The sequence below is a fragment of the Glycine max genome, chromosome 2 (assembly GCF_000004515.6).
Source record: "Glycine max cultivar Williams 82 chromosome 2, Glycine_max_v4.0, whole genome shotgun sequence".
Taxonomy (NCBI): Eukaryota; Viridiplantae; Streptophyta; class Magnoliopsida; order Fabales; family Fabaceae; genus Glycine; species Glycine max.
Window position 1 is genome coordinate 4,753,580 of NC_016089.4, and position 15,924 is coordinate 4,769,503.

At 31.2% G+C, this 15,924-nt stretch overlaps 2 protein-coding genes and 1 long non-coding RNA gene across 3 annotated transcripts; 1 reads left to right on the forward strand and 2 right to left on the reverse strand.

The window, feature by feature from the left end:
- Positions 1 to 1,050: 1,050 nt before the first annotated feature.
- LOC100789654 (probable methyltransferase PMT27) lies at positions 1,051 to 8,745 on the forward strand. Its single transcript, XM_003519835.5, has 8 exons — positions 1,051 to 4,252; positions 5,152 to 5,301; positions 5,968 to 6,238; positions 6,321 to 6,431; positions 6,523 to 6,697; positions 7,234 to 7,491; positions 7,905 to 8,099; positions 8,323 to 8,745. Exons 1-8 carry the CDS (start codon positions 3,125 to 3,127, stop codon positions 8,513 to 8,515), a joined length of 2,481 nt encoding a protein of 826 aa, XP_003519883.1. The 5' UTR covers positions 1,051 to 3,124; the 3' UTR covers positions 8,516 to 8,745.
- Positions 6,395 to 7,301, reverse strand: LOC121173841 (uncharacterized). The gene is made up of 2 exons (XR_005889354.1): positions 6,857 to 7,301; positions 6,395 to 6,727 (listed from the first exon to the last, which is right to left on the reverse strand). It is a non-coding gene; the product is annotated as an uncharacterized lncRNA (long non-coding RNA).
- Positions 8,746 to 13,523: 4,778 nt separating the features above from the next.
- LOC100527716 (uncharacterized) lies at positions 13,524 to 14,294 on the reverse strand. Its single transcript, NM_001249445.2, has one exon. It carries the CDS (start codon positions 14,195 to 14,197, stop codon positions 13,844 to 13,846), a length of 354 nt encoding a protein of 117 aa, NP_001236374.1. The 5' UTR covers positions 14,198 to 14,294; the 3' UTR covers positions 13,524 to 13,843.
- Between the last annotated feature and the right edge of the window lie 1,630 nt (positions 14,295 to 15,924).

A 15,924-nucleotide genomic window follows, 5' to 3' on the forward strand; every position in this document is an offset into this window, starting at 1 on the left:
TAAGCTATATATATATCACTCATTGCTTCTTTGGACTGGGATCAACTGCCAGAATAGGGAAAAGGAGGCTAGCCACAGAAAACCTAATAATAAGTTGATAACTGATCTATGATGAAATTAAGAATTTTAGTGTAGCTATGTATTTCTATCATTAGTTATCCTTTTTCTCCTTTCAAAATGTTTGACCTACACTAAAGTAATATGGGGATTGAACACATTTAAAAGAAGATGCTATCTTCGGTTGTGCTCCCAGTAAATATACTTTATTTTCGCAGTAACCTTTCAGTTTCTGTGATGAGTAATGTCCCCAGCTAATGTCTTATATATGTAGGTCTCCCCTTGATTACCATTAGGTCACCAGCGCCTATTATTATATGTTAGACAAAAAACAAAGATGTTAGAGAAGAATCTAATCAACTTTTTCATTGGATCAAGCTAGGTTGGAAACCGATGCACCAAAGACCATTAATTAGATATCGCTGTGTCACAGATTCACAACACCACAGTGAATTAATCTTCCTCTATATTGGTTGTGGGCCATAAGACAGGAACCTTTCTTTTCATTAATCATAGGAAATGACCCATGAAAATGAATAGTGACCTCACCAACAAGGCCTTTATATATGCCCACCCATCCAATTGAAAGTTCAACTCTTTTAATTTGAAACAAAAATGCAGAGCAAAATAACAAAAAATTAATAAAAATTGAAATGTGATAGTTGAGAAGCATTAAATTTACTTACTAAATATTTCTAATTAATTAGAAAATATGTAAAATGATTTTTTTTATTTTAAATATAATGAGGACTTTCTTTTTAATGAGTTTTTAGTTTTTCCTTAAGCAATATCCTTCGGATATTTATTAGTATTTGCTTATTTTACTTTGAATAATTTTAACATATAAATAAAAATCAATATATTCTGCATTATTAAATTTTATAAGATGATTTAGTGTTACGAAAAAAAATTCTAAAGTTTTCTATTAATCCTCTATTGACTAAAAGAATGTGACTTTTTTATATATATTTTTAAGATATTAAATAATTTTATTTTTATTTAAGATTTTTTTTAGAAAATATTAAAAAGATTCAAATATTGTACATGCAAACATATTTTTTTTATGCTAAATATTGTACAAACATATGACACTGCTTTCTAAAATACCGCCCATTAAAAGGAAGAGGGAAGAAGCTAATGCATGTGAGACTGCAAGATCCAGTACATTGTTTCGGATCCTTGTTATTTAATGATTCCATGATTTCTGACATTATAATTGAATGCATCATGCATGAAACTACTGTGCATAATTTAGTATATATGTCTTAACAATATTGTATTTAATTTAGATAAAAAAAATTTTTATTAGGATTTTAATTTTCATACACGCACGCACCAACAGTACAAAGATTTTTACACCATAAAAATATCTTAAATATAATTTTTGAAGTAATTGTTACAAGAATTAAAAATTATACCATACATGTCAATTTATAATTAAATGACTGAAAAAAAAGGTTTACTCTATGAGTACATTCTAATTAAATTTGTGAGAAAATTCATAGTGATAATTAAAATAACATGATAAAATAGTCTAATCTTATTAAATGTTTGTGAAAAAAAAATTACATTATCAATACAAAGATTTTCACACTATTAATAAATCATAAAATTATTATAAGTATGATTTTTAAAGTACTACCTCCCTTCCAAATTATATGAAAGATGGACAACCAACCATAACATGAACCTTGTTGGTTTGGTAATAGAAAAATGGAAATGACTTGTATTTATTATTCAACGGCATCCGAAAAGTTAGATTAAGAAAGATCACTTGTTTGCCATTTTGTTTTGAGAATTAACTAGTATAGCTAAGAGTCGTCATTAATCATATTCTTGTCTGGAACAGATTTTACCATCTTTGTCTCTTTTTGTGCACATCCTTGTGTCCTCACTTCAGTATTCCAGATTCAGTTTGTCCATTGCTTGAAAATTTCGTTTGGTATCTGATTAAGGTCCTTTCATTGCTGCTAATAGCCAGAGCTACAATCCCTTTTAGAAAGATCAACAACACTCAATGCATTTTGGAATTTTGTCACACCTCATTTGATTTTATTAACTACTACTAATAATAAGAATAATGTGTCCTTGAAGCCAACTTTTGGAGTGAACTATACCAATCATCGAAGTCTGCAATAATTTAAATGATCAGTGTTAATTATCATGTACGTTTTTCTTCGTACTACTTATTTAATTTTTTGGTCAAATTATTATTATTTCTCTGTATGAACATATACCTATAAAGTTGTCATATTTCTCTAGCTTCCTATCCATAAATGTTAATCAGGCCTTCCGGTATATTATTTGGGCCCATTAAGATACAGCAAATTGCTTTTGGGCCTGCGCTATATTATTACTTTAATAATAGTAAGGTTTCTTTTCCACCTTCTTTTTCTTTTAACTACGCCCCTCGCATCTTTTGTCTTTCTGTTTATCCAAAAACATCCCGTATAAGTGGCTGGAATCAACATTTCAGAAATTACATTCCTGTATTATCTAAAATTTTCATACTTCTAGAATTAAATTTCTAAAACGATGAAACCAAACAACTTTGTGCCTTTTCAATTTTGGTGCATGTAATTTTTTTTATAGTTTATGTAGGTTGTATTTTTTATTTATTTTAATCATTATAAAATATTTTGTTATTTTTAGTTTGTTTTTTAAATCTTGGTTTTTGTATGTGTAAACTTATGAGAATTATAAATAAAAAATTTAAATCTTAAAGAAATTAAAATTAAAAAGACATAAATTTATAAGATTAAAAATGAAAAAAAGCTGATAGGGATCAAAATTTAAAAAATATCACCTCGGATGGAGTAAAATAATAATAAAAAAACATATTTAAGTCATGATACATGGATTATATTCCCACCTGTGTGAAGCATTGTCTGCACGTACGCTAACATAGCAACGAATTAAGCTGTCTTAACAAATTCCCTACTCCGACTCTTTTGGATCATTGATACTTTCCAACTTGCAACATTAATTCCTTGTCCACAAACATCATCGAAATCTCTTTCTTAATTGATCTCAACCTTTGCAATTTCACTCCAACGTACAAACCCTAATGGCACAAGCTACCAAGTCACGCAACAGCAGGAGGCCATCATCATCTTCCTCTTACACATCAACCCTAACAACCCTAATCTTCATCGCACTATGCGTTTTGGGCTTATGGATGCTAACCTCCAACACCGTAGTCACACCCAAAACACGCACTGCCATTGATGATAATATCTCCGAAACCACCAACACCGACCTCACCCAAGACACCACCGCCACAACCACAACAACAAACAACATCCCCGATGATTTTGCTGAATCCATCACAACCATCTCCCAAGACCTGCCACGTGAGACCGCCACAAATATACCACATGAAATCCACACCAAAATTCAAGACCAAAAGGACGCTACGGTGTTCGGCGACAACCCCGGAAACCTCCCCGACGATGCCATAAAGAATGATCTCAAGAAAGAAACTTCCATTATTGCGAACGAAGCTACTGGTTCCGACAGCGATCAGAAAGCGAACGAGAGCGAGAAAGAATCGCAAAACAACATCATCATAGCTCAAGATGAAAAAGAAAACCTAAACTCAAAACAAAACACAGAACCTGAGATTGCAAATGTGAGTGAGAATATTCAAGAAGAGGGCACAGGAGGAGGAGGTAAGAGCAACAACAACGACGATGACGCGAACGTGCAGCAACTGAGAGAAGACAAAGGTGAGGCAGTGGCGGAGAGAGAGCAAAAGGAAAAAGAGGAGAATGAGAAGAGGAAGAAGAACAATAGAAAGAAATCAAACAAGGGTTTGAAGAAGGAGGGGTCATCAACAGAATCGAATGATGATGAGTCGACACAGCGGGGTGAGAAAAAGGGATCATCAACTGAATCGAATGATGATGAGTCGACACAGCAGGGTGAGAAAAAGGGATCATCATCACAGAATGATGAGGAATCATCATCATCAGAAGTGATGCAATTGCAGGATAATTTGAAGTGGAGTTTGTGCAATGTCACGGCTGGTATGGATTACATACCGTGTTTGGATAATGACAAGTATTTGAAAACTTCGCGCAGAAAGCACTACGAGCATAGAGAGAGGCACTGCCCCGAGGATGCTCCTACGTGCCTGGTGCCACTTCCCAAAGGTTACAAAACACCAATACAGTGGCCCAGCAGCAGAGATAAGGTCAGGTTTTTTTTCTTTTTCTTTGTTATTCACAAATGCTAACTTGTTCCATTTTTGTTAGGGTGGGAATTCAAACCACCACCTATCTTTTCTCTCTTTCATTTTTTACTATTAAATTAAATCAGTCTTATATCTCCAAGATAAGGTGACTTGTTTGAAAGGAGTAGAAAATTTAAAATATTGATTCCATGCTTTCAAGGTTTAGATATATCCTGTTTCTTAGGTATCTTGGTTTAATATATTTGAATATCTTAAAATATGAACAAAATTTTAGTTCTGATTAGACTGAAAAAAAAAAACTAAAAAAACTGCTTTTTAGTACGAAGGAGTACTTGCACGAATCATACGAAAGTAGTGCAGATTTTTTTTTTTTTTTTTTTTTAAAGAGAGGAGCCGGTAATTACTTATATTGGACAAAAATCAAAGGATAGTTAAAAATAGAAAGATGATCAATAAAAGGCATTTGTTTCTTTTCTTGCATTTAGCTTTTCGTAAAGTTAAGCATTTTTCAAGAATTATACATAAGTTTTTTCTTTCGTAAAAATTATTCCTTCAGTTTCATACTCACTTTCATGAGCTTTAATTTATCTCAAAAGATTTATTATTTTAAAAAAATTAAAAATATGAGTTTTTTTTTACAATATCTCATAAAATACTTGATTACTTTAATTAGTATGTTTTAATGCTTATAATAAAGATATTCATTCCATAAAAAAATAAAGGTATTTATGACATATATGCTTTACACAAATAGTAGTACTATTAGATAAATAAAAAGAGAAAGAATACATTTGTGCATTTAATTATAAAAAATGTGTGGGTGCATAGTGCCTTTGGGTGGGTATACGATGATATGAGTATCCCAAAATTAAATATTAAGCTTCTTTGTGTTTCAACAGATATGGTACCACAACATACCACACACTTTGCTAGCAGACGTGAAGGGACACCAGAACTGGGTGAAGTTAACGGGTGAATTCTTGACATTCCCGGGAGGTGGCACCCAGTTCATTCATGGCGCTCTCCACTACATTGATTTTCTTCAACAGGTAATGTTGATTTGTTACTAGTACATATAACAGTTAGCAATTAAGGTTGCCAAGGATAGAGTCTACAGGATCATGAAGTATTGATGGACTTGACAAAAATAATATTTGAAAAGTTCTATCATATATTCATAATATGCAAAAATAAATAAATAATACTACGTATAGTATAGTATTAGTATACCATATCTAAGTGCAATATTTTTTCGGGAAGAGAATATTTTTGTCCCTCTAAAATGTGCAATCTGGAATTGGTCCCTCCAAAATTTTCTGTCCCTTTAAAATTTTAATGTTATTGTTCATCCAATGTTAATTCTATTAATGCTTCTAGCAGACAGATTGAATACAGGTTCTTTTTGAGGAATTCGTATAACAATTAAAAGAAAATAGTGGTGGTGCATGTTAAAATAGTGGATGACCATACTATATTTACTAACAGAATTAACATATTGGATAAATAATAACATCTTAAAATTTTAAAGGGCTGAAATGGGACGAAATTTTTTGGAGGAACCAATTCCATATTTTACATATTTTAGAGAGACTAAAAACATACTTTATCCTATTTTTCCTAAAATAGAATTTTACATTCTTAAAGTGTTGATCATAATTTCTTCCTGGTAACTGGTAAGTATACGATTGTTGAAAGGAATGGTTGATTTTACGCAGGCTGAACCAGGTATTGCATGGGGAAAGCACACTAGGGTGATTTTGGATGTTGGGTGTGGGGTAGGTAGTTTAGGAGGTTACCTATTTGAAAGAGATGTTATTGCTATGTCTTTTGCACCCAAAGATGAGCATGAAGCACAAGTGCAATTTGCCCTAGAGAGAGGGATACCAGCCATATCTGCTGTCATGGGTACTCAAAGGTTGCAATTCCCCAGCGAGGTCTTTGATCTTATTCATTGTGCTCGCTGTCGTGTACCTTGGCATGAAGATGGTAGTTAATCTCACTAATAATTTTACATTGTTTAAATTTGTCATTCTATGATGTTATTGAGAAATGTGTGAATCTGTTGTAGGTGGCTTGTTGCTTTTGGAATTGAATCGCCTCCTTAGACCAGGGGGTTATTTTGTGTGGTGTGCTACACCTGTGTACCAGACAATTGAAGAAGATGCTGAGATATGGAAGCGTACGATACATTACATTTTTTTGGTTATTCAAAAAGAAATAATTTAACTATGCATTTTTGTAGGCTCTAACATTTTGTTATTTTCTTCTAGAAATGAAGGCATTAACCAAGTCCATGTGTTGGGAACTCGTGACCATAAAAAAGGATGCATTGAATCAAGTTGGTGCTGCCTTCTACCGCAAACCCACTTCCAACGAATGCTACGAGCAAAGGGAGCAAAACCAACCTCCAATGTGCAAAACTGATGATGATCCAAATGCAGCATGGTAAATCTCTTCATTCTCTTGAATTTGTAACTGCAATAGGAGCATGGACAGAAATTGTTGTATTATATTATATGTTTTACATATATGAGAAATAAAGGACACTATGACTATTCCTTAATTTTGATTGACCAAATATACTATAAAAAAAATAATACATACATATAGATGTGATACTTTGTGCTAATATACACTCAGAGATAAAGGGCAATGTTGGCGGATGCCGGAATATAGCAGAAAGCCAAAATTCTGTCATACAGCCACGCCATTGCAGCCTATGGCGTTGCCATAGTGTGCCTCTCCTTTCATAAATTGCAAATAACTGTTGGCAAAAACTCCACCACGCAATTGCGTCATATATAGTGGACATGGCGCTGCCATTTAACGATATTAACAAGGAGAAAGCAGAGAAATAAATATAGATGTGACAGGTGATATAATGTAACAACAGAAAAGAGATAAAGAAAAATAAGAAATAATAATGAAGTGTTTATTCTGTAGCAAAAGTCATATATCATTACTGATACATTATATTGCAGGTATGTTCCTCTACAGGCGTGCATGCACAAGTTGCCGACTGACAAGGACGAGAGAGGAACTAGATGGCCTGAACCTTGGCCTCGTAGACTGGAAAAAGCCCCATATTGGTTAAACAACTTGCAGGGTGGAAAACAAGCTTCTCATGATTTTGCAACAGACAATGAACGTTGGAAAAACGTTGTAGATGAGTTGAGTAACGTTGGGGTTTCTTGGTCTAACGTTAGAAATATCATGGACATGCGAGCTACTTATGGAGGGTAGGTATATCTCAATCAGCTTGGACTAAAACTATTTAATTTTTTTATGGGAAAAAAAGTTATGCATATTTATTGACTTTTACAAAATTACCTTAAAAGTCGTACAAAGTGATTGAAGAGAATGTAAAATTATTTTAAAGTATCAATGCATCACTATTAAATTATTTTTTATTTGTGTGTCAAACCTTTGGTCTTAATAAATCTATCATGTCACCTAAGGATGTAGCTCAGTTGAATAAATATAATACTTAAGTTGTTGTAAATTTTTTGGTGCATGTATTCAATTTTTAGGAATAAAAAAAAAATCCCATGCCTTGGTAATACTATTGAATCATTGATCATAAGAGTATATCTATCCAAGTTACTCAATTTTTTTTTTTGACAAACATCAAAGTTACTCAATTTGTATGCAGATTTGCAGCAGCTCTGAAGGATCTTCCTGTTTGGGTATTCAATGTGGTGAACACAGATGCTCCTGACACACTTGCTGTCATATATGAACGGGGTCTCATTGGAATATACCATGATTGGTGTGAATCCTTTAGTACCTATCCACGAACTTATGATCTACTACATGCTGATCATCTTTTCTCAATTCTAAAGAATAGGTAAGCAAATGGAAGTAGTGATCTTTTGAACCTCTTTTTAGTTTAAGTTTTATGTACAATGAATCATTGTAAACATTTTTAAACAGTAAAGCAACTAAAATTTATTATAGATATGAATTTTAAAGTAGTTATTAATAGAGTCAACAATCTTATTATGATTGAATGGAAATGTTAATGTATTTAAATTTCATCTTGATCTGGTTTCTTGTTTTGGTTTTGCCAGGTGCAATCTTGTTCCTGTTGTAACAGAGATTGATAGAATAGTAAGACCAGGAGGTAATTTGATAGTCCGTGATGAATCTAGTGTCATTGGAGAGGTGGAGGCTTTGTTGAAATCTCTGCATTGGGAAATAACCTCCACAAATCTAGAGGGATTGCTCTGTGGCAAGAAAGGGATGTGGCGACCTAGCTCTTGAAGTAAATTTGTCTTGATCAAGGAGACAACATTGGTGATGCAATTTAAGATTATGTTTTCAAACAATCTATATGCACTAGCAGTGGCACAAGGTTTGGTTTCTCATCGGCTTTCTATGGCACAATGAAAAGGCGTGACACAATTTTTTACTGATGCATAACATTCAAATACTACCCCAAAAAAGACATGTTGTAATGCACGCACCAACAAAATGAGATTTGCAGTTGTCAACATAAAGTGTCACTATCTTGTTATTATGTTCAATGCTTGAATTCAGAAGAACCAGTTTTCTACTTCAATTGATTATTTAACAGGACATTATTTGTTAGTCTTGTACTTGAAAGAAGTTTCAGCTTAATAGAATTGATTTTTAGACAACAGTATTGGTTCTTCTAGTATTAATTAAATTCACATATTGTGGACGTTAAATTTCATGTATTTCCTCTTAAAAAAATAAAAATAAATAAACTTCATGTATTTCAAATTCATCACTTTGATTGCTTCAATGATTCAGATTATGTAAATTCTGTTGTACTTATCTTCACCTAGTAGGGGATCTTCCTTAGAGTTACCCGATTTAATCTTCCTTAAAAAAAAGGATGTCCATTGAATTGAATATATTTTTGCACCATATCGTAACATAATTTACATTTACAAGAGGAAGAGAATCATAAGAGTTTCCAAATTCCATAAGCTATAATAATCCTCAAGAACTAACAAATTCTTAAGTAAACATATAATCATTGGAGACACCCATTGAATTCAACGCAGTCTTGGCATCATCTAATAACTCAATCAACATATTCAATAATTTTGCATAGAAGAGAATTGTAGGAGTTCTTGAACCACAAGAACTATACAAGTCCCTGGAAACTAAAAACTCCCAATTATTTATATAAACATTCACAGGTTATCCAATTTACCCATAAAACTCCCAATTATTTATATAAACATTAACAGGTTATCCATAAGTTAATAATTTTATTGAGTAAGAGAAGTATGCAAAATGTCGATGGTATATCAAATGGAATAACTCGAGAGGTGTTATATTTTATAGGTTAAATTATAATTTTGGTCCCCTAAAATTTAAATGAGACATTTAGTCTTCCTGAATTTAAAAATTGACAATTTTAGTTCATTTGTCAAATTTCTTTCGTTGACATAAGTTTATATACGTTGACCAACTTATCGCTTATGTGATACACTTATGTTTTGTTATTAACAATTAACTGTGATTAATAAAATTAACTTAATGGTTCTCTACCTCATTTTGTGACCTCTAACAGTAACCCCCAGACTAGCACCTCCTCATCCTCTTCCTCACCAAAACCACACAAAAATTCAAAACAAAAAAATAAGTTCCATACATAATTGATGCGCATTAGTTGAAGGGTGATTAAGAGATTACGAAGCTGGATTACAAAAATTTACAAAACCAAACATTAGTTGAAGGATTTGTGAAAGAGATTAAGAAAGATGAATGAAAGGTTTGATTCCATACGTTATTGATGGGATAAGGAAACAAAAGCCTGGGCACAAATCCCATTCACTTTCAAATAGCTTAGAAAGAAGCTACCATTTTTTATTGGGATTCAATTCCTTCAACCACAGCAGAATTCAAAACCAAAAAAATAAGGATACTAGATTTAATCATCCATAAAAAAAAAGATGTCCATTGAATTAAATATAATTTTGTACCATATCATAACATAATTTACATAGAGGAAAAAAAATCGAAAGAGTTTCCAAATCCCAAAAACTATAATAATCCTCAAGAATTAACAAATTCTTAAGTATATAATCGTTGGAGACACCCATTTAAATAAACATTGTGTGGGCATCATCTAATAACTCAATCTACATATTCAATAACTTTGCAGAGAAGAGAATTGTAGGAGTTCCCGAACCCCCAGAACTATATAAGTCCCCGGGAACTAAAAACTCCCAATTATTTATGTAAGCATTAACAAGTTATCCCATTTACCCATAAGTATTGAGTAAGAGAGTATGTAAGTAATGCTAAAATAAAATGCCAATGACATCTCAGACGGAACAACCCAAGTGAGGTCTTATATTTAATATTTTATAATATTTCACAAATTTCTACAATAATGTATATAATTCTTCTTACATTAAAAAAAAAGGATGTCCATTGACTTGAATATATTTTAACACTATATCATAAAATAATTTACATATACAAGAGGAAGAGAGATGTAAGAGTTTCCAAAATCCAAAAACTATGATAATCCTCAAGAACTAACAAATTCTTAAGTAACTATGTAATTATTTAAGACACCCATTGTACTAAACACAGCCTGGACATCATCTAATAATTGAATGTACATATTCAATAATTTTGCAGAGAAAAGAATTGTAGGAGTTCCCGAACCCCAAGAACTATACAAGTCCCCGGGAACTAAAAACTCTCAATTATTTATGTAAGCATTATCAGGTTATCTCATTTACCCATAAGTATTGAATAAGAGACATACGCACAAGTAATGCTAATATAAAATGCCAATAATGGCAATGGAACAACTCAAATGAGGTATTATATTTAATATTTTATAACATATTGTAAATTTCTATATTAATGTATGATTCTTCTTGCATTAAACAACTCAGTAATTTACCTTTTAGAAAATAAATTTATCGAAGCTTCTTAAATGACTCCACAATGTATCTTACTCTTTTATATTTTATTATGTATCTTAATTTCAACCTAATATATTTCTATGCTAATTGTTAAATGAAAAAAAAATACTTTAAAATTGAAAAAAAGCAATATGTTGAAGTTTGAACCAAAATTGTCATATGAAAGCATAACATAGAACGAACATGATGCCACATTTTAACAATGAAATTGCAATGTGAAACGCTATATAATCATTGAAGACACCCATTGAACTAAACAAAGTCTTGGCATCGTCCAATAACAGAATCTACAAATTCAATAATTTTGCAGAGAAAAGAATTATAGGAGTTCCCGAACCCCAAGAACTATACAAGTTCCCGGGAACTAAAAACTCCCAATTATTTATGTAAGCATTAACGGGTTATCCCATTTACTCATGAGTATTGAGTAAGAGAAGTACGTAAGTAATGCTAAAATAAAATGCCAATGGAATCCCAAAAGAAACAACTCCCGTGAGGTGTTATATTTAGTATTTTATAATATTTCACAGATTTCTCCAATAATGTATAATTCTTCTTACATTAAACAACTCAATAATTTTTCTTTTAGAGAAGAAATTTACCAAAGCTTCTTAATTGACTCCACCATGTATCTCTTTTATATTTTATTATTTATCTTAATTTCAACCTAATATATTTCTATGCTAATTGTTGAATGAAAAAAAATACTTTAAAATTTAAAATAAATAAAAAGGCAATATGTTGAAGATTGAACCAAATTCCCATATTAAAGCATTACAATGAAAGTCACAAATGAAAGTTGTGAAACTGCAATGTGAAACGCTATATAAAAATAACAGAGAGAAACTCGATTAAAGATACTCGATTTAATCTTCCATAAAAAAAAAAGGATGTCCGTTGAATTGAATATATTTTTGCATCATATCATAACATGATTTAAATATTCAAGAGAAAAAGAATCGTAAGAGTTTCCAAATACCAAAAATTATAATAATCCTCAAGAACTAACAAATTCTTAAGTAACTATATAATTATTGAAGACACCCATTGAACTAAACACAACCTTGGCATCATCTAATAATTGAATCTACATATTCAATAATTTTGCAGAGAAAAAAATTGTAGGAGTTCCCGAACCCCAAGAACTATACAAGTCCCCGGGAACTAAAAACTCCCAATTATTTATGTAAGCATTGACAGGTTGTCTCATTTACCCATAAGTATTGAATACGAGACATACATAAGTAATGCTAAAATAAAATGTCAATAATAACATCTCAAATGGAACAACTCAAGTGAGGTATTATATTTAATATTTTATAATATTTTACAAATTTCTACAATAATGTATAATTCTTCTTACATTAGACAGCTCAGTAATTTTTCTTTTAGAAGAGAAATTTATCAAAGCTTCTTAATTGACTCCACCATATATCTTTCTCTTTTATATTTTATTATTTATCTTAATTTCAACCTAATATATTTCTATGCTAATTGTTAAAGGAAAGAAATTACTTTAAAATTTAAAATAAATAAAAAGCAATATGTTGATGTTTGAACCAAATTCTCATATTAAAGCATAAGAAAGAAAGAATATGATGTCACATTTTAACAATGAAATTCCCAAATGAAAGTTGTGAAATTACAATGTGAATCACTATATAAAAATAACACAGAGAAATTCAGTTAAAGATACACGATTTAATCTTCCATAAAAAAAATAAAAAAAGATGTCCATTGAATTGAATATGTTTTCACACCATATCATAATTTACATATACAACAGGAAGAGAATCGTAAGAGTTTTCAAATCCCGAAAAGTATAATAATCCTCAAGAACTACCAAATTCTTAAGTAAATATATAATCATTGGAGACACCCATTGAACTAAACGCAGTTTTGGCATCATTTAATAATTCAATCTACATATTAAGAATTTTGTAGAGAAGAGAATTGTATTTGTAGGAGTTCCCGAATCCCAAGAACTACAAGAGTCCTCAAGAGTTAACAAATTCTTAATTATCTATATAAACATTACAGTATCCCATTAACCCATAAGCCTAGAGGTAGGAATGTAAAAATAAAATGCTAACTACTAAGGGCACAGAAACCATGCCGGACAACCACTCTCTCTTGCGGATATAAGCATACTCTTAATATTCATTCCTCAAAATTTTGTCTCCTCTAATTTTAACCATTCAGTAAATTTTTAAAGGAACTCAAGTTCATTTTATTCTCGCAAAATTACAACCCACCCCGGTGTTAAAAATTGTCAAAAAAAATCAATCATTCTGAGTTTAAAAAAAACTGGAAAAATGCTTAAAATAAAAAATAAAAATCCCAATCTACATTATCAAAATGGTTATAAAAAATACATAAACAAAGTCATGAAAGAAAAAACACAGCGTACTATTACCAAAAAACTTGGGAATTATGCGATCTGAGAAGTAAATCTCCGAATTAATCTTCGGGATTATATAAATCGTACATTTTAGCCCTGGCATTTTTTTTAAAAAAATCAGTTTATTCTACATGTATAATTCCACATACAACATTTCGATCCTTTTTGATAAAAAGGGACAATTCACGAAATCAAGAAATACCCAAAGCTTTTTAAAATTAGGATGTAATATAAATAAATTAATAAAGCTAATCCAAGCGATGTTGAAGATTACGAAGAAGGTTTGGGGCTGGGATCGACCTGTTTGTATCGCTTATTGTATTCTTCGAGTTCGTCGTAGTACACATCCCAGACGCATCGGACGCACCCGCTGCCGCAGCAATCGCCGGGCTCCGGCTTCTCCGGCGGCGGCGGAATCTCCTTCGCCGGATTCGGGGTTTTATCGTCGGGTTTGGGTTGGATCGGGTGCGGCGCGGGTTTATGCGCGGTTCGTGCAGCCTCGGCCATGCGATTGAGTTGGAGAAAATAGGGTAGGGTTCGTTGGAGGGAGGTTTTGGTGGAGGTGATGTTGAAAGGGTGAAGCTTTTGGGTGAAAATGAAATCGGAAGGTGCTGTAGTTCTCATGGTCTCGGGCGCCGCCGCCACCACATTCTCTCTCTCTCTATATTTTTCTTTGGGATCAATTGAAGTCCAATACGAAGATAAGATTGTAACCCTGCCGTTTTATGCAACCCTGCCGCGTTTCCCTAGCTGTTGGTGTGTTGGTGTGTTGTGCTGACTTGTTTTTTTTTTTTAATAAATAGAATTAGGGTAAATTTGCCAAAATATGAGTGTTTCAATTTTAGTATTAAGTTTTATTTAGGGTAAATAATATTTTTTGTCTTTAGATGTAATTTGCTGATAAATATGTCTTTATACTAGGAAAATAAAAAATTTAGTCTTCGAAAATGTAAAAAATACAATAGATATATTATATCGTTAATTTTTATCCGCCACCGTTAATAAAATAGTCTATGTGACATGGAAGGACAAATTTTGTCACTGAAATGATTGTCAACATCACCATACTGACTAAATTGGACAAAAATGTCAACAAGATACTATTTTTGAACGTAAATGTCAGTCATTTTTTGTTATATGAAAATGACAATATTTTTTTATTGGAAGAAAATGTCAATAATTTTTTTGGACCTAAAGGTCGATACATTACACCGGACCAAAAATACTAATAAGTTACTTGGATGAAGAAGTCAATAATTTCTTATTAGATCTAAATATTAGTATATTTATGTTGGACTCATTTGTTAGACTCGAATTTTTTTTTTATTTAAGGATAAACTATAATTTTAGGATAAATTTTTACATTTTTTATTGTTACAAGCATAACATTACAATAACCATTTAAAAAAATATATTAGTAAACATAATTTAAAACAAATATAATAATAATAATATTGATTATCAACCATAATTTATGTATCACAATAGAAATTATTCAAAATAAATATTGTACGAGTTTACCAAAATAAAACATTATAACAATGTACAAATCATTAGAGATGAACACATTGACAATCATTACAGTGACAAATTCACCTCTCTGTGTCATGTAGGCTATTTTATTAATGATGATGGACAAAAGTTAATGGCTTGATATATTTATTGTACTTTTTATACTTTTGGAGACTAAATTTTATATTTTGATTTTTTAAGGACGCATTTGCCAGCGAATTACACATTCAAGAACAAAAGTGGTTATTTACCCTTTTATTTATTTTGGTACTTGACAATTTTTTACTTTTTGAGATAGTCATGTGTCATTACAAAAATGAGTAATGAGATGGCTAATGGAATGTCACGATATCAAAATCATTGATTCAGTAATTAAGTCATTTTTTGTGAGTATTTTTTCAAAAATAAAAATTGCCAGGTACCAAAATAATACAAAAATAAAAGATGTGTGCCAAAACCAAAAACACAACTATTTATAAGTATCAAAAAGTTTTTTATCCCTAAAAAATAGGTTAAGGATATTTTTATACATCACTGATGACAATGACAATTGACAACAATGATAATTATGTTATTTGTTGGTAACGACAACGACAAAAGTAATGATAATAATGATGACAATGATAATAATTATAGTTGTGATAAATATAATTATGATGGTAGTGATGGCATAAAAAAGGTTACTATTAAATGTAAGGATGTTTATTTTTTCAAACTAAATTAAATTCACAATTTTTTATTAATTTTTAAAATGAGTTACAAATATTTCAACTTCATTTTTTTTTCAAGCATGTTTTATAGAAATTACATTTGCAAACTAAAATAAAATAACTAGCCAC